The following is a 26,129-nucleotide window of genomic DNA, read 5'->3' as shown; positions in this document are numbered from 1 at the left end:
AAAACCCAGCTCCTTGCTTTCCTTTCCAATGCCTGATCAGAAAAAGCACCCCTGAAAGCATCCAGACAGAGTGTACAGCTTGCCACCATGTGCTTCCCTTGCTCACCTGGCAGGATCTGAGTCTTTGGTATATGGCAGGCAAGTCCTCAAGCTTGACTTGGGCTTATCTGAGAGCTGAGAAACTTTCAAACAGCAATTTCTGGAGCCCTGAGATTGTCAGAGTACGAAAGAATAAGAACACCACGTGTTGCCCTGTAGGCCCCCTCCCAACCAAAGCCACCCTAGGAAATCACAGTCTGTAAAAACAGAGTGTCATCTGCCAGCAAATTCAGCTCTGAGGCCAGGGCCCCAACCTGGAGCCCCTGCTAAGGTGAGCTTCCTCTTTGGCTTTGGGAATCCCCTGCTTTTCCTTGGGCCTCACCTCTGGTCACTGTTTCTGGAGCCCAGCGGCTCACCAGACAGGAGAGACAGCAGTCAACACCAAGCACTTGCCCTGTGCTTGCTCAGTCTTTGGGACTCTGGAGATGACGATGTCACATGCTCACTGATGAAGATTCGGATACAGGAGGTTTAGCTATCGGTTTCCACGGGATCTTCTCATAGCATTTCAGGCCCTTGCAGACTTCCTGGCACATTCCTTCTCTGGCTTCTGTCCCCCTCTCAGTCCGTGTCTGGCACTTTATCCTCTGTGGGTAGGGCTCTAGGCCCACCCTGGCCTCCCCAGGACACCAGGGAAATAAATAGTGGTAGCATTGACCCAGATGAAAGGCAGAGAAGATGCAGACTCAAGGAGGAGCTGACTGATGAAGAAGCCTCAGAGAGGCAGCTTTATTCATTCAACAAGTCCTGGGGGTGCACAGGTGAAAGTGAAGGGCAATCAGTCATGTTGTTCTGACCCTCACTCACATCCGCTTTCCTGGATAAACTGTGACAATGTCGTCAGCACCTGTCCTAAAATTACAGCAGGAAGTCAACAAGAAAGAGGTCTCTAGGATGAGACATGGCCCCAAGTGGCAATTAAGTGTATCTCCTGTGATCTCTGGGTGTCAGATTTCTTCCACAGATGGGAGCACTGTCCCTCTAAATCTTTGATTGAATCCAGCAGGGAGAATGTCTGGGAAATGATCCCATCTGTTTTCAAGAGATGGCCTCTTTCACCTCAATGTTCTGTTATTCCCACTTTCACCACTAGATGACGCCAGACACCACCATTTGTGATGAAAGATTTGAAGCCAAATTGGAGGTAAACATTGAAATGGATCTAGAAGGGATATGAGCCTCACCTGATCTTATTTCTTCTAGAACACATTTGCCTTAGAGATATATTATTTTTATAAGTAGATTCTTTACATGCCTAGATGTATGAAGAATGTATTCCTAAATATGGAAGAATACTCACACATATATTTTTCTTAGCCTCCCCATCAACCCCTCTGTCTACCCTCCTGCCTTCAAAACCAGCATCAGGGAACTGGGGTACAGATCAGTTATACCTTTCTCAAAATTCTATTATAAAAAACCAGAGTAGGTTCAATTAGGTGAAATACAGTTCTGCCACTGACGTGTCTGCTGTTGGCCTGTTCGTAGGCCAGGACGGCAAGGGCAGTATTGAGGGGCAGGGAGTGGTTTCAGGAACAACCAGGGGCATCCTAGTGTCTGCTCTCTCCAACCTTGGGGCACTGCCCACTGCTCACTCAGGATGGCTGTGCTCCTGAGAGAAGAGCGATTTGGGAAGGGCAAAAATCATGGCCTGGTAGCAATCGGCAGTCCCTAGAGATCTAGAGGGCAGGGGTGGTAAAATTGGAGTCTTGACTTGAAAAGAAACTTTACAACTGGATCGTGAGCCTGACAAGAAGAGGGAAAGTAATGTGTGGGCTGCAGGAAGGGAAAGTCTGCACAAGTCAGGGGACAGGGGACAATGTCTACCAAAGGAGACCATGGCAAGAAAGATGGCTGAGTGAGTCCTGGCTGGCCTGGGTGGATCCTGGAGTAAGACTACCTGGCAAGGGAGGGTCAGAAGGGATGGAGCAGAGCTGCAGAATAAGCTGTCGGGGAGAGCAGCAGCCCTGGGCTTAGAAACTCCAATCCTTCTGAGGCTCCTGAGAAATCGAATGGAACCTGATACACTGTCCATTTGTATTGTACATTTGTATAGCATAAAAACTGAGGTGTGGAAGAGTCCCTAGGACCAATGACCTACGTGTAGGGGAAGCTCCCAGGCCTGGGCTCAGACGCAGGCTCAGGGCCTTGCTGGCTCTGTCTCTGACATGGCCCACCTTACCCCAGGCTATCAGCAGCCTGCTAGGATTAAGTATATGACAAAGGCAAAAAAAAAGACCAAATTTCAGAAATCAGAGTCGCAACCGCACCTTTCCATTGCTGGGACAAAATATTTGACACCCACAGTTTCAAGGAAGAAAGGTTTATTTTGTCTCACAGTTTCAGATGTTTCAGTCTATGGTAGGCTGGCTGCAAGGCAGAAACATCAATGGCAGAAGGGCATGGCAGAGAACAGCTGCTGTCAGGAAGCAAAGGGCAGGGAAAGAGCCAGAGAGGAAGGAGCTGGACTGGACAGTCTCCAAGTTCATGTCTCCCTGACCCACCAGACACACCAAGAAGTATGCCTTACTAATCTCCTAGGTGCCTCAGTCAAGTTGCAAACCAAGATTCACCACCACAGTCAGCTAAGCCGTCTCCCTCCCAGTCAAACTCCCCACTCCTCACGAGCTCACGGCCCCCTTCCTGACTCCAACCTTTCAAACTCTTACCGGTCTTTGAGCTGCCCCTCAAAACTCATTCAAAGAGACCCTGAAATCCATGTACTCCAAAAATATTGCCCTACCTGGGAGAAGGAACATCAGCCTCATCCTTTCCCTGCCTGGACACAGCCGGACCCCACACAAGCATGGCCCTGGCTGAAGCAGAGGCAGGAACACCATGCCTACACACCTGGGCTCTGTCCTCCTTTCATTCCAAAGCTGAAGTGCATGGGTGCACCTCTCCTTCTCCTTCCCTTTCTTCCTGCTTCTCCCCCTCTGTCCCTAGTCAGACTGGGGATGGCCCTCCTCAAGGTCTGTTCTCAGGGGGCTGTTTTAGGTAACTCCCTAACTGTCTTCTAACAGGTCAATAGCAGATTAGACTGAACTCCACCATTTGTATTTTTTTGACATCTCAAGAACCTATTTGAATTGTGTATATATATTCCTTATTTTATGCAGTCAATATTTGTGGGAAGCCACTGAGAATTCGGGGCTTCGCTGGTAACTCAGTAAAGGACACGAGGCGGTGCTTTAGAGGCACTGCAATCCTGATCTAGTGGACAGATTGATGGTCACAGGCCACAAGCTGGCTGGCACTGCAGCTGTCAAGGAGGCTGCCTCCCCACACCCACCTCACAGTGACAGCCCTCTGCCCTATGGGAATAGGTGGCCTTGGGTCTGAGATCTAAACATACGCAGAATGATCAATCAAAGGAAGATAGGAAACTCTCAGTTTGTCTTCCTAGGCCCCATGTGACTCAGAAATGTACCCAAAGACCTGTACTCAGGAATGTCTGGTTCGGGGGACAGGGCACATGCAGGTCAGGGACAGGGCCCAGGGAGGAGGGCAGTGTCCTTTCCTCACTCACTACTTCTCAGGCAGCCTGAGCAGTCAAGAGAACCAGGCTGTCCATCCTCGGGCAGCCTGGTGGGCCCTGCCACAGAGGGAGGTATGCCGGCCTGGTGCACATGTGTGAGCAGGGCAGGAGGGACCGGATGGGCACTGTAGGATGGGGTGATTATAGAAAGCTGGTCGCATAGTGCAGAAGCAGCTGTGTTCAGGGACAGGCCAGTAGGTGTCCTGAGGCCAGAGACGCTCTTAAAAGTTGATGTTCTTCAAGTCCATGGAGCAGCGGTACCTGCCGTCCAGGAACCGGGAGCACAGCAGGTTGGGCGAGCAGGGACAGGTGTGGTGCTGGCGCTTCCGGAAGGAGGGGACCTGGGAAAAGAAGAGAGAGAGCTTCCCGCATGAAGGTAGCCTCCTCAGGAGCCAGTGGTCCCTCAGCCCTGGCAAATGACTCACCCCACCTCCCACCACCTAGCATAATCAGTGATTATAGACAGGAAACCCAGGCACAGAGTAACTGAGCAACATGCCAAGATCACACCACTGGTGGGCAGAGAAACTGAGCTTGGGACCCAGGCAGCATGGCCGCACACCCAGCTGTCATGTGCTGGACTCTGCCCCAGAGCAGCTGTGAAGGGACAGCCCTGCCTCTGACTCCCATCCCAAAGGAGGGCTGAGTCTCTGCAGTATCTTTAAGGGGTTTGAATAGGAGCAGCTAAGAGCATAGGCCCAGCATCAGCTGCCCAGGTTCAAATCCAGGTCTGACACTTCCCAGCTGTACATCAAGTAGCCATTTATTTCACCTCTCTGTGCCTCAACATTATTATCTTTACAGTGGATTGATAGCACTTACAACATGAAATTATACATTTTCAAAAAGCTTGGTATAAAGAGTGGCATGGAAGAAACACTCAGCCTTAGTTTTGTTTTTTGGTGGTTTTTTTTTGGTACCGGGGATCGAACTCAGGTCCTTGCGCTTGCGCAGCAGGCAGCGAAACCACTGAGCTAAATCCCCAGCCCCAACCTTAGTTTTTATTACCTACAAGATACACATCCCCACTGACGTCCCAGAAGTTGAGAGGCCATTTTCTGGTCTTACTTCATGTTCTTAAACGGAAGTTCCTAGGCAGCGAAGGGCACTTGAGCCTCTTTCAAAAACTAAATTTCTCAGATTCATAAGGGACTTTAGAGGTAATTAGTTCACTCTCTTCAATGCATGCATGAGGCACAAAGCAGTTAAGCTAAGTCCCAACACCACACAGCAAATGAAAGGTTAAGAGTCTGTGTGATTGGGACCACCATTCTGCCCCAGAAGAGGAGGCAGTGCCAACAGCAGTGAGGTACAACTCCATGCTGAAGTTCCGGTGCCAGCTCTCACTGGCTGTGTGCCTCAAGCAAGTCACATGACCTTGCTGTACCTGTTTCATCACTAGGGCCCAGAGCTGCTGTGGGGATCAAATAACATCAGTGACTCTCCAGCCTGTCTAGAAGGCTGTAGGTGGTTGATGTCAGGCTGTGTACACTGCACAAATGTCATCCTCAGGGCATTAAGTAAGGTAGGGCCCGGTGAGGCGGCAGAGGACAGACCCAGTGCCTCCATGCTGCCTGCTTCCCCTCCTACAGGCAGGGAGATCCGTCCTGAAGGAGCAGGTTGCCCTCCCGCCCTGTTCTCAGAAGCCCCAGCTGGAGCCAGGCCCAGGACTGCCCCGTCAGCTCAGTCCCTGGTCACGCACAGACATGCACTCCCAGTATCAGCGAGATACCTTGTGGCTGCTAGGGTGACACTCCTCTCCTTGGCGTCCCAGCGGCGTGCACACCCGCAGCCCCCGCAGCCACAGGCTGATGGCACAGCAGGTACCAGCCCCACACTGGACGTCCCACTCACAGGCCTGCAGGGGCAGAGAAAGGGGACAGCCCATTAGTGCCACCAAGAGAAACCAGATACCCTGTCAGGATCCAGGAAGAAGCTGAGCATTGTCCCTGGGTCTGCCTAACGGGACACGTGGGGCTGTGGCTACTGTTGCTGCTCCCCTACAGGAAGGATCCTCAGGGCTTCACAGGGCATCAGACCTGGATCTGAGGAACCGCCTGCCCTTTGGGGCCACTGGTGGGAGGCAGTTCTCCTTGTCTGACAAGTCTGGAGGCTTAGGAGGCAGAGCTTTTCTATCGCCGGCAGATGCACAGTGGATGCTGGTGGGATTAGATTAATTAGAATCCTGGGAGTAGGTGTGGGATCCCAGACCCCTAGTGGTCAGTGCTGAGTTGTCTCTGACCAGGATTCTCCATCCTGCCCCAGCACCTGTGGCTGGTGACTCCTCCACATGCTGGCCCTGCCCCTCAGGACTGTGAAGAGGTGTCTCTCCCTAGCACCTCTCTGCTGGGTTGGGCTCCCAGAAAAGGCTGCAAGGCCTTTGTAAAGAAGGCCACACAAGCCCACTTTACATAAAAGCCAGGGTGAGCAGAACCGAACTCTAAACTGCTCCAGATTTCAAGCAGGGACTGATGGAGAAGGTCCCAAGCTGACCACTTCAAAGCTTTTTGTCTTCACTGATATGAAATCCGAAGCTGGATCGTTCCCCAGCAGAAGGCCACAGAGAACCTTCTAGTGCCTGTGTGAGATGGCACCTTTCAACTAGCAGCTTTCAACCTTCTCGGCCCTGGGAGGGAGAGGCGGCACCAAGGCCCTTTTCTCCCAGAGGAAGTGCTGGTGCCATCACCGGCTGCCAGTCTCTAGCCTGGCAAAGGCCCATCTCACACCCCAGCCAGTCTCCTGAAAGCTGAGGGTGGAGAAATAGATTTCACTCCACTTTCGTCCTGCAGCAGCGCAGCCTTCCTGTCCTGCTCTGGGAGAAGGGGCCATACAACCCGAACTTGGGAACAGTCACGATCCAGGGATCATGGGAGTCAGGAGAGGGTAGAGCCAGGTCTCTTTCAGAGAGTCATGTGTGGGACACCAGCCGGACATGGAGAAAGGATGGTGGCCAAAGGATCTTGGCTCAGCCCTTGACTTCCCGTCAGCCTATTTTAATTATTCATCTTGCCATTCGTACATTTCCCTGATTCTGGCTTTCTCTCTCACATATTCACCCTGCTGCCACTCCGACCCAGGCTCTGGAGCCAGCCCAGTGAGACAGCTGGGCTTCCAGGTCTCCCATGTGCTCCCTCCCTCACTTCGGGGCACCCCTGGCCTCTCTCCTCCCTCCCTCCCTTCCTTCTTACCCCCACCCAGACCTCTAGGCCACACAACGGGGCCAGCCTCCAGCGCTTTACACCCGCCAGCTGTCATTCTGCCTTCACAATTTTATTTCTGCTTTGTGTCTCCAAAGCATTGGTTTTCCTTTAGTATTTGTTCTTCTTTTGAACTCAGACTTTGTCCTCTAAAAAAGGAGAATGAAGTTGTCCTTTCTCTGAACATTATAACTACTCCAGTTCCAGGAATTGGCATTACTCTACATTTCCCTTCTCTAAGTAAAAAGTTGGAAGAGGTTGAAATGAAAATTAATTCCCCTTCTTTTTTCTTGTGACTTTGATCCAGAAAGCCCTCAGAGAATCATTGCTTTGGTTTTGGTAAGAATGGTCCTGCCACCCTCACCCACTGTGTGCCCAGGCAAGAGTGGTTCAAGGTGGACTCAGACATCTGAGGAGACCCCACAACCTGCAGCGTTTGAACACCGAAAAGGGCCGTGCCCATGGGCTCACCCTCTGCTGCGAGGCTCCTTTCTACTTGCTTAGGGTGCACTCAGCCAAACGTTGATGTCACCCACCTTCTGCTCGGAGCTAACTGGGTGCAGTGGGGAACAAGGGATCCTAAAACCCTTCTGAAAAGCAGATGCAGGGAGGGTGAAACTGACAAAAGAGCAGCTAGTAAACCCACTCTTTAATGAAGCCAATACGCTATGTTCCAACTGACATGGGGACCTTATAAAACCAAACTGTACACAGAAGATAAATTAGGGGGCACGAACGCACTTTATAAAGAAATTCCCTATTACACAATCTTCATTTTAGCAAAGGACCAAACTTTAAAATTTTCACGTTCTCTTGCTGCCTTTAAAACGAGATTTGATTCACTCACAGCTTCACAAAAGCCAACCCTGCCTATCAGCATGAGGTATAGCTAATCTGAGATCGCATCCAGTCCTCCTGCGGGGTGCTGTTTGATGGTGGCCTCCCCACTCCCCTCCATTCATGGCTGTCAAGCAGTTCCCAGGCTCACATCCTGTGCAGATGCTGACATGGTCTGGAAACGCAGGCACAGAGAATGCCAGACTTACCCCTGTGATCACCGCAGAGTTGGATACAGTTGCTAGGAGAAGCACGATTGAGGCTTCCATGGCACCTCTCATGGTCACTTGGGGTGAAGGCAAGTCCTGTCGTCTCCAACGTCTCTCACTTGTGCCTCAGCCTTGGGCCCGACACGCTGGGAAGGCCAGGCTCTCCTGCCCCCTTCCTCCTCCCAGATTTATATAGTCTGATCCACGGTGCCTGTGGATGCCTCATCTCTACTTTCCCTTCCCCATCACCAACATTATTCAGATGATCTCAGAGGCAAAGATGAGAACTGAATCCCTAACAACATCAAATCACCATCAAAACTAATAAAATAAAAATGGTTATGTCGAGGGCTTTGACAGTTGCTCTAACTCTTCCAAGAACACCACGCTTCAGACAACTGTGTGCCCCCTACTCGGTACTCATGTCTGCTTCCGAGCATCTTTCTATGAGGCTCAGGGTGAGGGAGGGTTTTGGTAATGAATTAAAGGATCTGCACCACTTCCATTTATCCTTCCCTGCATCAAACATCACAAGTTAGAGGATTACTGATTCTCTCAAACACAGGTTGACAGGATTATGGAGGCATTTACCATGGGCTCAGCACAGAGGGAGCTTTTCAGCTACACATGGGTCAGGTGGTGTCCCTGGTCCCACAGAAGGCAAAGATTCTAATAAGGAGACATTAGACAGTAAGAAAATAAGTACAGGCTTGGGGAGTTGATGCTCACAAGAGTGCCACACAGAAGGATCTATTCTCTGACAGACTCAGGATGAATAGCAGCAATCAGCAGGCACACAGGTCCCATGTCCTCAGGATCCTACAGAGAAGCAAGCTTGGGCTGGGCTGCGGGTAAAAGGTACCAGGAGCCACACTGCTGGCCTCCCTTTGCATGGAGTGAGTATAAGAGCAGCCTTCTCTGTGAGCAGAAAGGCATGAGGACTCAGATGTGAGTCTGACGGGATGGTGACCTTGGCCATACCTCCTTTTGCTGGGGAGGGAGGAAGCCCCTGGTCCCAGCCTTCTCTACTCCAGAGAAGAGAGCCTGGAGAGAGCTCCTGTCTTTCAGGAAACTGAAACAAGGAGAGTCTATTCTCTGGGAGGCAGACCAAATCAGAGTAGGGAAATGTTTCAGTCTGTTCAGGCTGCTATAGCAAAATGCCTTAGACCAGGTAATTTATAAACAATGGAAATGTATTGCTTACAGTCATGGAGGCTGGGAAGTTCAAGATCAAGCTGCAGGCAGATTCAGTGTCACAGGAAGGCCCACTCTGCTTAATAGATGATGCCTCATTGTGCCTTCACCTGACAGAAAGAGTCAAAGGAACTTCCTCTGGCCTCCTTTATAAAGAGATTAAGGTTCTTAATCTCTGCGAGATCTGCCCTCCTGACAAAACCACTTCCATAAAGGCCCCACCTGTTAGTATTCTCACACCGGGGATTAAGTTTCCACATGTGAGTTTTGAGGGAATGCAAACATTCAGAGCATAGCAGGGAGCTACACCCAGATTGAGTGATAATGAAAAAATTAACTCCTAATATGGGTGTAGGTAGATCTAGTCAAGGTTCCTGACCCAGGTACAATTTAGACCCCTGTATAACTTCATCTTCAGAACTCGGTGGATTTCAAAGTTGAGTCTTCCCTCAAGTTACATCTGTCTATCTGGGCTTCAGTGATTGAAAGACGTTTTTATTCAACAACTAGCTGTAATTAAAGAGAAGACACCAGGGCAGTGGAGAGCAAATGTAATCCCGGCTATTCAGGAGGGTGAAGCAGGAGGATCACAAGTTCAAGGCCAGCCTGGGCAGCCTAGCAAGACCCCGTCTCAAAATAAAAATAAAAAAGGTCTGGGGATATGGCTCAGTGGGAGAGCTCTTGCCTAGCAGACACAAGGTGGGGACAGCATGACAATAGCACCAGAAAATTTCAATCACCTGGGAATAAAGAGCCTGACTCCACGGGCATGCCCTGCTTACCCCGTTCAGTCCACAGCGTGGTCTCAGGCCACTGCAGCTCCTCTCGTGAGACTGTGAGCACATGAGGCTTCTCTCCTTTGCTCACAGCTTTTCCTCCAGTGCCCTCCTCAGGGTGCACTTGTTTTTGCTCTTCTCCCTTTCTCTCCTCACGTCCACCACTTTCTCTCCCGCTCCCATCATATCAGCGAAACGGCTTCATCTGTCACCCCCGGCCTTCTGAATGCCAAAAGCAAAGCGCCATTTCCCATATTCTTCTTGCTTGCCCCTTTGCAGCTTTCAGCACAGGTAACTACTCTTTCCTTTCCCGTTTAGGAAAAAAGAAAGTGCAGCTTGCTGCCAACATTTATTTAATTTTATATAAATACACTCTTTAAGGCTGAGGCAAATCTGACTGGTTTTCAATGTGAAAATAAAATTTAAACAATTTCTGGAGTTATTTCAAAACAGAACATGTATCTAATCCTAATGTAACAGAAATATATAGATGATCAGAATTTAATAATTTTGGGGGGTATGATAAATCTCAGAGCACAGAATAACACAAAGAGGAATATCACATTCTGCACAAAAATCCGTGTTTTCCTCCAGATCTTCTTGCCATCTTTGTCATTGTGCAAGAGGCAAGCTTTGCAGTGAGCAGTTGGATTAGGAAATAATAACAAAAGAGAGATTTCATGACAAATTTGAAGGTAAGTTTTTTTTTGTTTTGCTTTGTTTTTGTTTTTTTGAGACAGGGTCTTGTTATGTGTAGTTCAGTCTGGACTTGAACTCACTATGTAGGCCAGGCTGGCCTCAAACTTCCTGTAATCCTCCTGCCTCAGCCTCGAGAGGGCTGGGATTATAGGCACGCACCAACATGCCCAGCTGGAGGTAAGTTTAAGATTAGTTAGTGAGTTATCTGTGGGTGTGCTGCAACTGCAAATCCCACTGGCAGGTATTCTCAGGGCAAAGGGAAATGGGTTCAAACCACATTACCTCTCATTTCATCATTTTCTCGGGGTCCTCCCATTTTTTCTGTTCCCTGCAAAATCTCCTCTGCTTCTGTCCACTCCTTAACCCAATTCCCTGGAATAATACACTCTTCCTGAATGACCCTCGCAGCCACCTAAGTACCAGTGGTCTCAAATCTGTGCTCCTGACCCACATGGGCCTGATGTCACCACACTGATGCCTCGCTGACACCTCACATTCACCATGCCCTTGTCCCTGGAGCCCTTTTTCACATTCACCCCAAAACCCACTTATCTGGTTCAGGGCTCTTAGTTGTAAACAATGGACTCAGTCTGTCTGGCTAAAGCAGAAAGGGAATTTAATGGAGCTATTATGGAGCTCACTGAGTCACTGGGTGTCTTGAGAAACAGGATGGAGCTCAGCATCCAAGAACAATGCCCAGAACCCAGCACAGAATTGGCTAATGAGGAAAGCACTGTACAGAGCCAGACCTTCTGCCAATAGCCAAGCCCCTGGAACCTCTTTCTTCATGTCCTTCACTCCTGAGAGAGGCTCACATGGACTCTGACAGTGGGGGGGTCTCATGGGCAGACTCTTGACTGCTTACAGGGAAAGTCTCCAGCAGCTACAAATCATGATTGACCACTACTATATCCTCTCTACACAACTGGTGGCCTCACAGCACCCTCGGTGACCAAACCTGGAAATTTCCTAGATTCCTAATTTCCCTCCACTCGTTAATCACCTAATTCGTCACTTGGACTTCATCTGGAATTTAGATTCTCCTTCTCTTTCCATCTTCACCGTGGCTGTATGTCCACCTTCCTGGCTAGTGTCTCCCTCCAGAATAAGACCTGGCCTACCTAGCACTCCTTTCAGCTTCATCACCTGTCACACACACACACACACACAAATCTTTCTAGATCCTCTTTTGTTGCTAGTTCAGAGAGTCCAGGTGGTTGAGTATCAGATTGTTCCATCTCGCTTCCCTTTGGGGTTGCTGTAGGTGATCCAGAAGTCTGGTTTTGAGGCTTGTTTAAGTATCTTCTCATTTCCACGGGGGGGGGGGGGGGGGGAGGGGGCAGGATGCTTCTGGCGCCCATGAAGCTCACCTTCTCTGCCCTAGGAGCTTGGGATGGACCACACAAATCTTTCTAACAAGACAAAACTGGTCTCAGATACTCTTCACTGGGTCAATCTTGCATACTCCTTACCTTTCCAAATTCTGGACCTTTCCCACATGTCTGCTGATGAAGCCCTAAGTTTCCAACCTAGTCCAGCTACTTACCAATGGTGTGAACTTAAACAAGTTATCTCTTTCCACTAAACCCTAGTTTTCTCTTCTGGAAAATGAGAATAATGCTCTCATCACTGTATTAGGAGAAGTATAGGACATAACTCTGCAAAGTGTTTAAACACTATAGTAGATTGAATGGTGACCCTAAAAAAGAATAGATTCCAACCTGTGAACATAATCATCTTTGAAAAAATGGTCTTTTCTGATATAATTAAATTAAGGATCTTGACATGAGCTCATCCAGAGTTGGTATGGATCCTAAATCCAACGACAAGTGTGCTTATAAGAAGATAAAAGGAGAAGGCTATGTGGAGACAGAGGCACAGATTGGAGTTATGCTGCCTCAAACCAAAGAAAGCCAGCTGAAACAGGCAAGGAAAGATTCACCCCTAGAGACGTTGGGGGAACTGTGTTCCTACTGCCACCCAGACCTCAGACTTTCAGCCTATAGACCTGGGAGGAAGTAACTTTCTGGTTCTTTAAACCACTGTTTGTGGCAATTTACTATGCCAACCATAGGAAATTAGCACAGATCCTCAGAGGTCATCTGCCCTCCTCCTCTTCCCTTACTCTTCCATCAGGGGTGCTGCTACAGTGAGGATCAAGGAAACCAGATCCTGGCCAGCCACCATCATAGTAAAAGCCTGTTTCCCTTACAAACAGTATGGGGAAGACCTCTATGAAGCACAAAGCTTGAATAAAGACTTTGCCTTCCCTCACCCAGGAAAGGAGCTGGCTTCTCCAGTGTTCCGAAATGGGTATACCCAGCTAACCACAAACAATTGGCTGCTGGTTTCTGGTCCCCCAGCTTCTATGCTCAAGAGCAAACAGGATAATTAATTCTTACTTATCTTGGTTTCTTCTCGAAGACATGCTAGAAATTTACAACTTGTGGGTGAGTGCTTGTTGTTTGCTTGTTTGTTTGTCTGTTTGTTTCTCAATCTGTTCTAAGAAATGCTGGGATGATTTCCCCCACCCCGGGGGGCCCTGTGGTACTTGCTTATTTTCCCCATCACAATCCCTAAGGGGTATAGATAAGTACTTAAAGTTAAAGGAATTGTTAAGATAGCCACTCACTGCTCAATTGAGACCTGCCTGGGCTAGGCAAGGGAGGCTGGAAGACAGCTGCCGCAGGAGGCTACAGGAGGGAAAAGATTTTCTTTCCACAGCTCTCTGACACCAACTAACGAGGTACATTTGTGGTTGTACCCCAAGGCTTAGTCCCAAGGTAACTTAATCTGTCCCTACCCCCTCACTGCTCAGAAAGGCAGATCGCCCAGCTAGTCTATGGCAAAGCCTAGACTCCATCCACCTAGAGAATGAGACACAGAATGAAGAAGATTGGTTTTGTTTTTGTTTGTTTTTTGAGACATAGTCTTTCTAAGTTTCCCAGGCTGGTCTTGAACTTATGATCCTTCTACCTCGGCCTCCTGAGTAGCTGGGATTGCAGGCATGTGTCACTGTGCCCATCAAGAAGCCTGATTTTGAATCTTGGCTCTGCTGTACAAATCATCTAGGATTCCCTTCTCCTTTGAGCCCATGTCTTCAGTATCTGTCTCACTTCTTGAATTTTTAAGGGAACCAAAGGGGAGAGGGCAAGCTAACATGTTTCATAAAATGTGACGGCTTTCCTTCAAATAAGACATAACTCCTGGCACCAAAAGCACCCTCATCCTCTAGCTGGAGCAATAAAAAAGACTGGCCACCACCCCGCACTGCCTTTTGTGTGAGAAGGGCTGCTGAGAGAGGCCAGGGAAAACTTACTCTACGTTGCTTCACAAAGCAAAAGCAGCATTGCAATGTGGAAGACGCAGGGCCTGTATAAATGAGAATCTCCCTATGGATAGAGAACTGGTTCCCATAGAGGTAATGAATTTCTTGATGCTAAATAGATTCCAAAAGAGACCTTACACATGGTGGGACATCTCTGCAATCCCAGTGCTCTGGGAGCAGAGGCAGGAAGGTCACAAGTTTGAGCCCAGCATTGACTTAGCAAGACCTTGCCTCAAAATAAAAAGTAAAAAAATGTCTGGGGGAGTACCGCAGTGCAAAGGCTCTGGTTCAAGCCCCAATAACAAAAAAAAAAAAGAATAGGCCTTACAGTTGGCCATCTGCCGGGGAGGGGCATTCCTGTTCTTTAACCTTTAAAATGCTGAGAGACTGAATATACAAATGAGTAATGGTCAGACCCTATATTAAAACAGACCACTGGCATACAATCTGCAGCAACCACCAGGAAACCAATCTCTTACCCACAACAAACAGCCCAGGAAACCACCTCTTGTAAGACTCGTAGAAATCAGACTGCTACCCCTCACAGCAATCCAATTTAGAACCAACCAGAGGAAACTGTGCACCCCAGCCAATCAGGCAGGATGTCCCACTTCTAACCATGAGGCCTACGGCTTCCCTGGGCCAACAGCCTCCAATCTGGGCACACTGAAGCCTCTTGTTTCCTACTGTAGAAACTTCCAGTGGCTGGCTCCCCTGCTACAGCAAACACAGAAACAGCCTCTGTTTTCTCATTTTATTTTCACTTATTTCCACAATCCTTTCATATGCTAAGATTCAAATGAGTGCATGCATTTGTGTGTGTGATTTTATGCCAGTGCAAAATTGTGTGCATCTGCATTCATAAGTTTCTAACTCCTGTGTTACAGCTGTGGGTAGAACTCACTGGCTGTCCGGACCTTCAGTTTAAGTTTAAATCTACTGGTGCCCCAAACAGCTCCATCCTGGACTCATCTGGATTTCAGCAGCCCCTGAGATGGAAAGCTCATGTGAGCTCAGATTCACCTTGTGCTGAAAAGGTTTGCCCAAAGGCCGCTTCTTCCCATGTAGTGTCCCAGAGCCCTTCTGCCCTGCAGGGGCTCAGCCCACCCACAACCACAGCCTGTAAGTGCAGAAGTTAATCCCCAAGAGACCGGGGGTAGGAAGGCCCTGGACCTCTCCTCCAGACGACCCAGAAGAATCCAGTCTTGCCCTAGAGAGCACATTCTTTATTGCCAGTCCTTGGTTCCTTGCCTCCTCCTCCCCATTCCTTCCTTCTATTTTCTCAAACTACTTTCAACTAACCCACCAGTTCCCACGCCTTTGCCTCTGGATCAGCTTTCTGGAAAACCCAAGCAGACCCTCAGTGTTCTGGGATCTAATTTTCCTTCTCTGCACAATAAGAGTCTTACAGACCCTGTGCCTCTGGGTGGTCCCCAGAGGAAGGGGTACCTCCAGTGGCGAGTGAAGTTCATCTGGAAGCTCCCCACCTTGCTCTTCGGAGGAGCTCCATCTCCAGCTATTTTCCACAGTGGGGTTCACTTTCCAAGTGTGAGTTCACTTTCTCACAGGACTTGTGCTCTGACATATTGGCCACTGGGTGAGTGGATCGAATGTTCCCTGCAGACTCTGTCAGTAGTTTCCAAAGAAAGAACTGAATCCCCCATCCCACTCCTGCTAAAGTGCAGCTCTCAGTTGAGACCACGTGACCGAGGCCTCCTCTCTAAAGCACACTCAGAGCCCTTTGCCTATCTGGTCATGAGGTGTCATGAAAATGAAGCATAGGGTTAGTATACACCCTTGGCTGGATATGTCCCATAAATTTCCAGACATTTCTGTGTGGGATGGATCTTCTTGTAAGAGGATCCTCCAGGCACTAGAAAACTGGTTCATTAGATCTTTGGTTGCCCTATAAATGTCAAAGCCATTCTCTCTGTAGACCCAGTAGTGTCTTTGAAGTGGCAGCAGCCATAAACAGCTCAGAATTACCTCACTAATAACAGAAGAGTCAACCTCCTTGCACTCTAATGACTTCCAGCCTAGCAGGAAGATGCCTAGTGTTGGTGTGCAAGGAGGGTAATTGCTAAAAGTCAGAGACTCTGAAACAAGGAAAACTGCGGAGAGAAAGACTCCCTTCCCTGATGCAGTGGGAAGAGACTTCTTCCTTTTGGTCCTGGCTGGGAAAAGAGAATCCAGGAATCACTGCTCCTGGGCGGTTTCCATGCAGTTTCTTTCTAGGCATAGCTGGAGCTTAAACCAAGGAAAGTAGGGGTCAGGAAGAGGCAGGTGGAAAGGCTCCGAGGGTCTGAGCCACAGCCTGCCCCTGGACTCTGTGTGTGGTCTCCCATGGCCCTTGGTTTTCCATCCACACCACCCAGGGAACAGGCTTAGAAGTCTGCACTCTTCTTAGCTTCACCTGAGGCCCGGAGACGCTCAGCCCAACCGGGGGCTGCCTAAAGCAGGGTGCAGGACTCTGGCTTCATCAGCCAGCCTCTGCCCTCCAAGAGAGCTTCCTGAGTCCAATCAGGCTTTGCAGCTTTCTTTCTCCTGGCCAGGTTCCTCCCAGGTCTCCGCCATTATTCCCCCAGTATTCCCAGTCAGCTCACAACCAAAACAATGATTTCAAGCCCTCTCTTAGGTGCGTAGGTTCCATCCAACCCAAGGGACAGCACAATCACAAACAGGCCTCTGTAAGAACCATTTCTGAGCCGGGCGTGGCAGTGCACACCTGTGGTCCCAGCACTGAGGCTAAAGCAGAAGGATTAGTGTTTGCTCTAGGCTAGCTTGAACTACATAGGAAGACCCTGCCTCAAAATAAACAAACAAAAAAAGTTATTTCCTTGGCAAAAGTGAATCATGCTCTAGTGGAGTCATACAACTGTTTAGACCATGATCCATTGAGATCAATAAATGATAATCAGCACCCACAAGTATGAATATATGTTTATATAAAACTCCAAGGCAATGCAGTCTGATATTTCCTATTGCAGTCTAATGTCTTTCTTTCTTTTTTTTTTTTTTCCAGTACTAAGAATTGAACCTAGGACTTTTACACTGAGCTACATCCTTAGCCTTTAATTTTTTTTTTTTTTTTAAGACAAGCTCTCTAAGTTGCTACATTGCAAAGGCTGAGCTTGAACGTATGATCCTTCTACCTCAGCCTCCCAGAGTGCTGGGATTACAAGCATACACCTTCACACCCAGCTCTGTTTCATCTTTTAATGCTGATTGTAACCCTCTAAACTAGAGACCAACAAACTTTTTACTGCAAAGGGCCAGATAATAAACATTGCAAGCTTTGAACCCCTAGCATCTCCACCATAGCTAACCAAGTCTCCCACTAGCCAGAAAGTATCACAGAGACAGTAGGAAACAAATGGAGGTGATTCTGTTCCAATAACATCTTATTTACAAAAACCGGTGGTGGACTCAATTTGGACCATTGAGTCACAATTTAAATTGGTTTTATGGCCTCTAATGAATCTCAATCTATCATTTGAAAAACACTGCTGCAGGGGACCATTCCCCACACCCTTCCTCCCTATAGTACAATTCCCCAGGGAGCTCAGAAAATGAGACCCACAGGAAGCTGACACCATATTCTCAGCTACAGTGCTGAAGTCCCCACCATGTCTCTCACCTGGCAACTGCTATTAGGCCAAGGTGCTCATGTGAGCTAGCTTTGCTCTACAGTCTGAAGGGAAGGCTGAAAAGTTCATACTTGGGACAGTAGTCTCTTTTTGCAGTATATGATTGGGAAGTGGTTTCTTTTTACAGTTGGGTAAACCAAGGAAGCACGGAGCCCCAATTTGTCCCGGTACCACTGGGGGTGGGGGTTACAGGGTCAGGACCACCTGGGTAGCCAGTCATAGGGACCATCAAACCTGAGGCTGACAGAGCAGAAAGATGAAAAAAACTAGATCTTTGATTTGACCACATATTAAGCCAGTGACAGTCAGGCTTTTTATTTCTTGTAGCCAAAGCACACCTATCAATGCAGTATCCAGCAGGGCCAGTCACCTGCCCACAGACAGAACCTTGGTTCTACCTCAACCAACTACAGGCTTCTGGGGAAAGACCACACTGTCTCCACTCTTCATCTGCTCGTTTGTGTCCCCCTCCCCCATTCTGGGGTGCCAAGCCTTGAAAACCAGCAGCCATTAAGGTGTTTTAGTCTTGAGTCCAGTTCTCTTCCTCACACACATAGGCTAAAAGCAGCCAGGCATGGTGGTATAGGGCTGTGATCCCAGCACTTTGGAGGCTGAGGCAAGAGGATCACTCACTGCAAGTTCAAGGTCAGCCTGGACTACATAGGAGTTCAACACCCTGTCTCCAAAAAAAAAAAAAAAAAACGGAAGGCAGACTCAGTAGGAAACTCACATTTATCAGATGAGTGACTGTTAGATTAGAAACTCTTCATCCAAATGGGAAATCTGGAGACCCAAGTTGACCCTCCCCTGTGGCCTGGAAGGAAAAGCACCCTCATCAAAGCTGCCAGGCACAAGAAGGAAGGAGAGTGCAGCTTTCTCCCACTCCCCAGACCCCCCACTCTCTGCCCTAGGCTGAGTACTAGCACTCTATTGGGCAATTACTCCCAGTGAGATCATGACAGGCCCATAAAGAGGCAGAGAGGTCAAAACTGATTAAGAAAAATGACAAGTTCACCAGAGGCCTTGAACAGGTTGGTTCCAAGGGCACCTTGTAGGCCCCTGGCTAGGGCCAGGAGGAGGCACCCAGGGACAAGGGCGCCTAGGTCCCAACCAACTGAGGCAGGGTTTCACTCAGAAGCTGATTCTGTGAGGAATCTAAGGAAGAAGTATGAAGGCCCTGTCTCCTCTCACTTCACCCAGCTGGGCCCAGCCAGCCTGGCAGATGCTAAAGCAAGACAGCATGGATCCATAAGTGGGTGGCTCTCTGGTGTGGGAGCAACAAGACGGACAGGCTCAGGAAGTAGCTTCCTCTGTCCCTGGTATTTGGGTGCTGAGAGAGGAGACGGGGTTCAGATGAGTTGTCCTCTTTATCGGCTATATCTCAGTAGGCTGGGGGAGGAACCCCATGATGCCAGATGCCTCCATATGACTGGACCTCTGTCCTTCCTTCTGCCTTGACAGACTGACCTATAGGGATTCCCCTAAGAGTGAAATCCTACCACAGTCCAGCAGGACCCTGTAGAACAGTGGAGCCTTTGTTAAAGGAAATGTTGCCAGGCATACGGGAAATAAATGGATTTTTTTACAGTTGTTGAGATTTCTTAATGCTAATCAGGTAGTCATGGAGTTTAGGTGCCCTGTTTAAGACCCAGAAAAGGTCTTTTTCTGGTCCGAGAAGGATCTGTATGAGATTTCTGCCCATGAGTGTGGCAATGTGGCTGAATATGGCCAGCAGCTGGGAAAAACTGCTGCAGAGACAAGAACCAGCTTCCTGTACCTGATGGATGGTGCCTCCTCAGCAGGGAAGCCAGCCTCACACACTCACCAGAGGTGCTCCCGTTAATAACATTTTCATTTTCTGACCTGACAAACTGTGCTTCCTGACAGCTGGCCCACTCTCCAGCCTTTGCAGATAAAGCAGCACCTCAACTGGATCCTTAAGGATAAGTAACCCCAGAAACTTGCTCCGGGTTAGGGGGCAGCCCAGAAGGACCAGGAGATACATGGGAGGTAGGAGGTGAGAGGCAAGATCCCAGCCTACTCATTCATTCATTCAACATTTCCTGGGCACCTGCTGTATGCCAGCCACTGTCCAGGCATTGTTGTATGTAATCCTCCCAATGACCCTATGAAACAGGTGTTCTTATGAGGAGCAGGTTCAGGTTAGTAGCAACAACATCAGCTTTGAAATCTGCTCTTGATTCAATTCTTGCTGTGCTGTACAGCAAGTTAGGGAGGGGGCTGGGCCTGCATACAGTTCCAGTCAGTAAATACAGGCCATGCATTACACAGGCGCCAGCTCCCATGGTGATCAAAAGAAAAGGCTTTATGGGGAAGCCTACTTGAACTGAAAGATGGGTGAAGTGACCTTGGCAACATAGAGAGAAGCTGTCCCAGCCTGAATCACCAATGTTGATAATGGCAGAAGAATAGGCAGAATTCAGGGTACCGGGAGAACAGTAAGAGTGCAGACTGGAAACAAGAACACTAGGAGTGAGGGCGGAGCCTTGCTCACCATGCTGATCAGTTTAAGCTGCATCCTGTGTATAATGAAAAATCATTTGAAAGAATGTTCTTGTTACATGTAGAGACCTTTGGCAAGGGCCCCTGGTGACCAGGGGAGGCGATCATCTTGGTAGTGATCAAACTGCTAGGTGAAGAGAAATGATTCTTCCTATCCGCCCCAAGTACTCCAAGCTACCATTTTTCTTACTTGGTTGCAATAATGTAAACAAGGTGATGCCAAGCCAGCTGGTAGTTGTTTCAACATACAGGGTGAAAGTGAGGAGAGCCCAAAGGCAGCAGAGCGGGGCCAAATTGATGGGTGTTAGCAGCATTTGGATGCCACAGGAGGTGAGAGAGAAAGAATAGAAGATGATTAAAGTTTGGGCCAAGACAGCTATGCAGACATTATTTCTATTTGCTGATTCAAGCACACAGGAGAAGGAAAATAGGTCACTAATTGTCTTAGCAGGAAAATGAGGATGATTAATGGAAGAGCTTTCACAAAGGTGTGAGTTGGTACAGACTAAATCCAAAGGTTAATGCAGGAACTTGGATCTAGTAAAGACCTGGTAGATTCTATTATCAGCTAGCCAGAACACAAGGGAGAGAAGAGAAGAATCTTGCAGAGAAACTGCCTTAAGAGGACATGTAATCTTTCAGCCAAAGGGCCACCAACCCAGGGGACCTTACAGGGAGCATACCAGAAGAGGAAAAGCCCAGTTTCGCGTTCCCCCATTCCTCTCATCTTGTGAGGGCTCCCCACCAACCAAACACAACCAGAAGCTAACCCAGCCCCCTGGGACACAAAGCAAGACCAGGAAGGAGGAGGGTGGGCCTGAGAAGCAAAGAGACTCATGAGGCAAAGAGCAGATGGAGACAGCCCATCTCTGTTGCTCCTAACTGTGGGACCTGGAGCAAGCAATTGGACATCGCTAGTCCTCAGAGGGAGGCTGGGCTGAATACTCAGGACTCATTGGTGGAAGTAGATCCATAGGTATGCTTACAATTTCCTGGAGAATGTGCAGTAGGGAAGAGGGCTTAAGAGGAACTGGGGAAGGATAAGGACGGAGAGCTACTGAAGGGACTGGGAAAGAGACAGCAGAGTATGCAGCTAGTGGCTTCATCCTCTGGGACTCACTAGCCAGTTCTCTCATAAGATTTTATAGAGTAGAGTAAATCTCAATCTGAACTCAGGTGTGGCCAGCTAAATACAGCATGACAGTCTCTTTGTGACTGAGCTATCCACGGGCTGCTCTGAGCACTGACCGTTACGAGTGCGTGGTGGATTTGGGCAAGTTGGGAGATGAGGAAAGTTGAAAGGCATCCTGAGAATAAGCAAAGACTGAGGAAGTGGGTAGTTAAAGGGAATGTGCAGGGATCGTCCAGTTCAATGGTTAGGACAAATATCTAATGGCTGAAGCAGAAAGAAGACTGCAGATATAAGCAGGTCCTCTAGGTGCTCATGGATGTCCAAGTGCCTGGCCTTGGACTCTTAATTTCTAGGCCAGTGATGGCAAAACATTTAGAGACCAACTGCCCAAACTACAACCCAACACAACTTATTTATCACAGAGTGCCAACACTGCAATTAAACCTGGGCACTGACCAGCCATGCAAAATCTCAGACAAGTCATGGCTAATGTGTCACAGCTGATGACATCATCACCTGGTGACTACTCCTTTCTGAGCAGGCACATGGCCCCTCTGTGTGCTGTTATCCAATGTTCAGCTGCTAGGGCAATGCTAGGGCAACTTGGCCCACATGTTGACAGGGCTCTGCACGTGCCTTCCAGCATGCATGCCATAGGTTCACCATCCCTGCTCTAGGATATGGGAACCCCTGAAGGGTTCTGAGGAAGAGAAGAGCATAGTGAGGTGGGCTTTTCAGGTGGTCTACTGCTAAGGGATAGTCAGTATGCAACACCTGGTTGGTCATTCTAATAATAATTATTGTGACAAAGCCTCTTCAAGTGCAGCTTTTATACTCACCAGTAGGAACAAAGTCTCAGGCAACCAAGCAAAGTCACTGCCTAGGTCTCTGCTGAAGGTATGAGTCACTCTGCATGCTAAACCTGTGACATGTAAGCCAGCCCCTAACTTACCATACACACACAGCAGGCTGGCCTTCTCCTATGAGGAGCTGCCCACCTGGAAAATCTAAGGTATGTGCCAAAGCCCATCACAGCTTTCTGTGCTCTTACTGGGGATCATGGTCTGACAATTGCCACGAGGAAGCAAATGGTCATTTGCCACATGCTGAAAAACACTCACAGACCCACTGGATTCCATAATCCCTCACACAGGCTGGGCCTTGTAAGCACTTGGGGGAAAAACCCAGGATAGTCTGAACATGACACGGATAGAGTATCAGAGAGACAACAGCTGGCCCACCCAGCCCCTCCAGACTTGGAACCAGGGCCTTACCCTGAAAAGGATATTACCTCCACCCAGCATTGATTGAACACAGTAATAAATGGAAGCTGCTAGGGGAATGCTGAGTGTTGAAGCTTTATGCTTGGTGATAAATCAGTGCTGGCCAATTTTCCACCACAGTAAGTCAGCCACATGTTCCTGGAGAGCCCGCAGAGCCCCTGACCCAGTTCAGGAAATATATGAGTCTCTTCTTCTCATTAAAGAATAATCCTCCAATTTCTTAAACTGCACAGAGGGTACATGGGTTATTGTTTTATATCATTCTCTAATCCAAACTTATATGCTCTTTTATGCACTTGAAATAGTTTATTAAAATAAATAAAAGCAATTAAATTAAACACAATTCTCTCAGTGGCAATTTAAAGACCTTCTTGAGCATAGGAACATTTGTTACTTCCCTCTTTTGTTTCCCACGTAAGATTTAGTGACCGAACTCCTCCTCCTGATGGGTGAGATCAGTGAGGCCTGAGCCTGTGTTCACTGCGTGATCCGAGGGCATGAACCACCTACATGGAGAGAGGCATAGGACTTTGCCCCTCTCCTGCCTGAGGTACCCCAGCACTGCGTCAAACTGCCTTGCCTAGAGGAGAGAAGAGTCACAAGGCTGGACTAGGAGTGAGCAGGAGAGGAGACTGCTGGGGAAAAGCCTGCAGAGGCACTTCTTGTCTGTAAGCCAGAAATGGAAGCTTGGCTCAGAGTGGTAGACATGTGCTCAGAGAGCATGAGGCCCTGGGTTCAATTCCCAGTCACAACACAAAAAGAAAAGAAGCGAAGAAATAAAAAGAAAGAAAGAAAACAGTGATATGGGAACTCCAAGGTCATGTCCCACAGTGACGAACAATGAAACCACAGATGGAAGAGGTAAAGTGCAAGCAGATTTATTTAAAAGATATAAAGACAAGGAAGTAAAAGCTATAAAGGCAAAGAAGTAGAACTCCCACCAGTCGGAGGGGTCCTAAACAGCATACCAATGGAGGCTTTGTCTAGGGATTTTAAAAGGTTTTACAAAGGAGCTTGGGCCATTGTGCAAGCAATATGAACTCTACCTTATAGGAGATTATGTACTTTTCAGTACTAATCTACACAGTGTTCACGAAGTGCCTACACAGGGCCCATGTGCCCTTGGGCCAACTGCCTACCTGATCATGCTCTGGGGAGGTCCCTGCTAGCCTCGGACATCTGGCAGGTGTTTTTGTAAGATCCTAGGAGGCAGTGACTCAGCAGACTCCATCTCGGACTTCTCAACTCTATTTTGCGGTTGCTGTGCTTACTGTCTAATAGAATCATAACTCCTGTCTCAATGGCAAGAACAGAAGAGCTCTTGGCTTTCTTCAAACCAAATTCCCCTGCTTCCATTCCTGCCTTTGTTTCTTCAAATCTGAGGGCTTCTAACTATTCTCTATCCAGTGAGAATTTACTGTACGATTCCTGTCTAAGATTAGGAACTAATTCAGGAATGGCAAAGGGTTTCATTCCCTAGTCTAATGCTGACTGATTCATATGGCTGCCTAGAGAAGAATAGTTGAAACTGAGTCAAAAGCCATCTCTAGGCTCAGTGGGAAAGGTGCTATGAGTCCCACACTGGCAAATGTTACATACATGCCACATACAGTAAAACCTTGTACATGGTTGTAATCCAAAGCACTTGTATATCAAAGTGAATTTCCCCAGAAGATATAATGGAAACTCAGATGATTTGTTCTACAACTCAAAAATATTCATAGAAAAATAATTATAATACTTTAATATAATACAAAATAATAAAGAAAAATAAATTAACCTCCACTTACCTTTGAAAACCTTCATGGCTGGTGTGAGGGAGACGAGAGAGGAGGGTTATTATATAGAATGACTTTCACTATCACTAGTGAAATCACTGCTATCTATTGGCTCAGTGGACTCTCTTTCCATTTGTGGAAATTTAACAAGGAGCCTATTCAAATGACACTTGCTTTTGCCTCCCTTTTTGGACTTCATGGAAATGCCCACATTGTCATTAAGTAGATTCATTTCTCACACTGCTACACCCTTATTTGGGTGGTGGTTTTCTATAAAATTTTGCATTGTTTCCCACATTTTACACATTTCCTAATATGAACTGAAGTGAAGGATTCCTCTGCCTTTTTCTCCTCCTTCTCTGCAGATGAGATCTCCTCTATAACCTCTTGCTGTTGGAAAACAATCACCCACAATCCCACACACGCATACACGGGGGGAGAGAAAGAGATAAGAGAGAGAATGAACCAACCACTGGCTCAGTGTGATCTTGTAATGTTCCATCATATATTACTCATATTGTAAGACATCGCTCATTTATCAAGTTCAAATTTATACGAAATGTATGCTCGTCTTGCAGAATATGTGTAGAACAAGTTACTTACAATCCAAGGATTTACTGTATTCATTACCAATAGACTCTACAAAGAAATAATCCACTTACACTGGGAAAAATATCAGTGAGGTAACAACCACAGGCCCAGGGTCAATGGTGTTTCAGTGTCTAGTGAGAAGCCTAAGTTTATGTTTTTCTTCTGATCGCAGGAATTAATTCTAGCACTGCATTCAACCTCTTAATTCAGGTCCCACAGTTAGAATCAAGATTCTTCCTTTGGGAGATATGGGTTACCAGTGTTGGGAATGGAGTTATAACTCATTGACACTTATTTCTCCATTCCTAGTCATTCATAGAATAAATATGCCTTTTATTTTTAATTCTTTGGCAAATAGGCCAATAATGACTCCTTAAAAGGCTGCCTAGGAACACCACCATCTAGGGTGGTCTCTTCTAGACAGGTCACCCCACCCTGGCCATCCTAGTCAGAGGCCAATTACATATACACACAAGCCAACATGAATCCTGTAGGTTCAGAGGAGTTCCCCCAAACAAGGGAATACTCTTCATTTTTTCCCTCAGTTGATGTTTACCTTCTCAAAGTAGTTCTTTTCAGCTCTGAGAAAAATCAGACCTAGAACCTTCTGGTCCCAAGTCAAGTTTCTGTTGTGCCCAGATCGCGATGTCCCAAAGACCACCAGGAGACCGTTTCCGATGTAAGCACACGAGGGTCGTTTATTCAAGCTTAAGCAGGGACTCTCAATTGTCACCGACGCAGCGGATCGAGATTGAGAGCCCTGAGTCCCTAACTAGCAGGGTTTTTATTGAGAATACAACAAGCTTTGGTTGTTAGTAGCCAGGTGATTGGTTAATACTAAATACATATGAAGTGTAGGGTTTTGATTGGTTAGGCTCGGGGGGGGGTTAAGGGGGTTACGTATAGATTTTTGCAAGGGAGAAGGGGGCAAAGGTTAGTGGTCGACTGTCATAAGCTGATGGTTAGCAGATCCACTGACTAATGGTCACATCTATCTTTTGTGGGCAGTTAGCCATTAACTGTTTACCTTATAGGTAGTGTGTCCGGAATGTCCTTCCTGAGGACACAGATGGCTGGGTAATAAACTTAGGAATTTTGAGTGGATAGGCACAAATTTGAGAGAACAAAGGAGACAGCCCCAAAATGGAGTCACTCTGAGAGAACAAAGGAGACAGCTCCAAAATGGAGTCACTCTGGCTCCACATTCCCCCCTTCTCATGGTGCTATAGAGGGCCAATCATGGGCCTCTGGGGGTTAATTCTGTCAAATCAATAGGTATTGGCTGGTATTGGGACCTG

At 47.8% G+C, this 26,129-nt stretch overlaps 1 protein-coding gene across 1 annotated transcript; it reads right to left on the bottom strand.

Moving 5' to 3' along the window:
- Positions 1-1,967: 1,967 nt before the first annotated feature.
- Positions 1,968-25,452, bottom strand: Prok1 (prokineticin 1). Its single transcript, XM_004853684.3, has 3 exons — positions 7,881-25,452; positions 5,370-5,495; positions 1,968-3,978 (listed from the first exon to the last, which is right to left on the bottom strand). Exons 1-3 carry the CDS (start codon positions 7,950-7,952, stop codon positions 3,859-3,861), a joined length of 318 nt encoding a protein of 105 aa, XP_004853741.2. The 5' UTR covers positions 7,953-25,452; the 3' UTR covers positions 1,968-3,858.
- Positions 25,453-26,129: the final 677 nt, after the last annotated feature.

This window comes from Heterocephalus glaber, unplaced genomic scaffold, assembly GCF_053883595.1.
Source record: "Heterocephalus glaber isolate CG9 unplaced genomic scaffold, H.glaber_assembly_v1.0 deba00001442, whole genome shotgun sequence".
Lineage (NCBI taxonomy): Eukaryota > Metazoa > Chordata > Mammalia > Rodentia > Bathyergidae > Heterocephalus > Heterocephalus glaber.
This window is presented reverse-complemented; position numbering and strand designations above follow the sequence as displayed.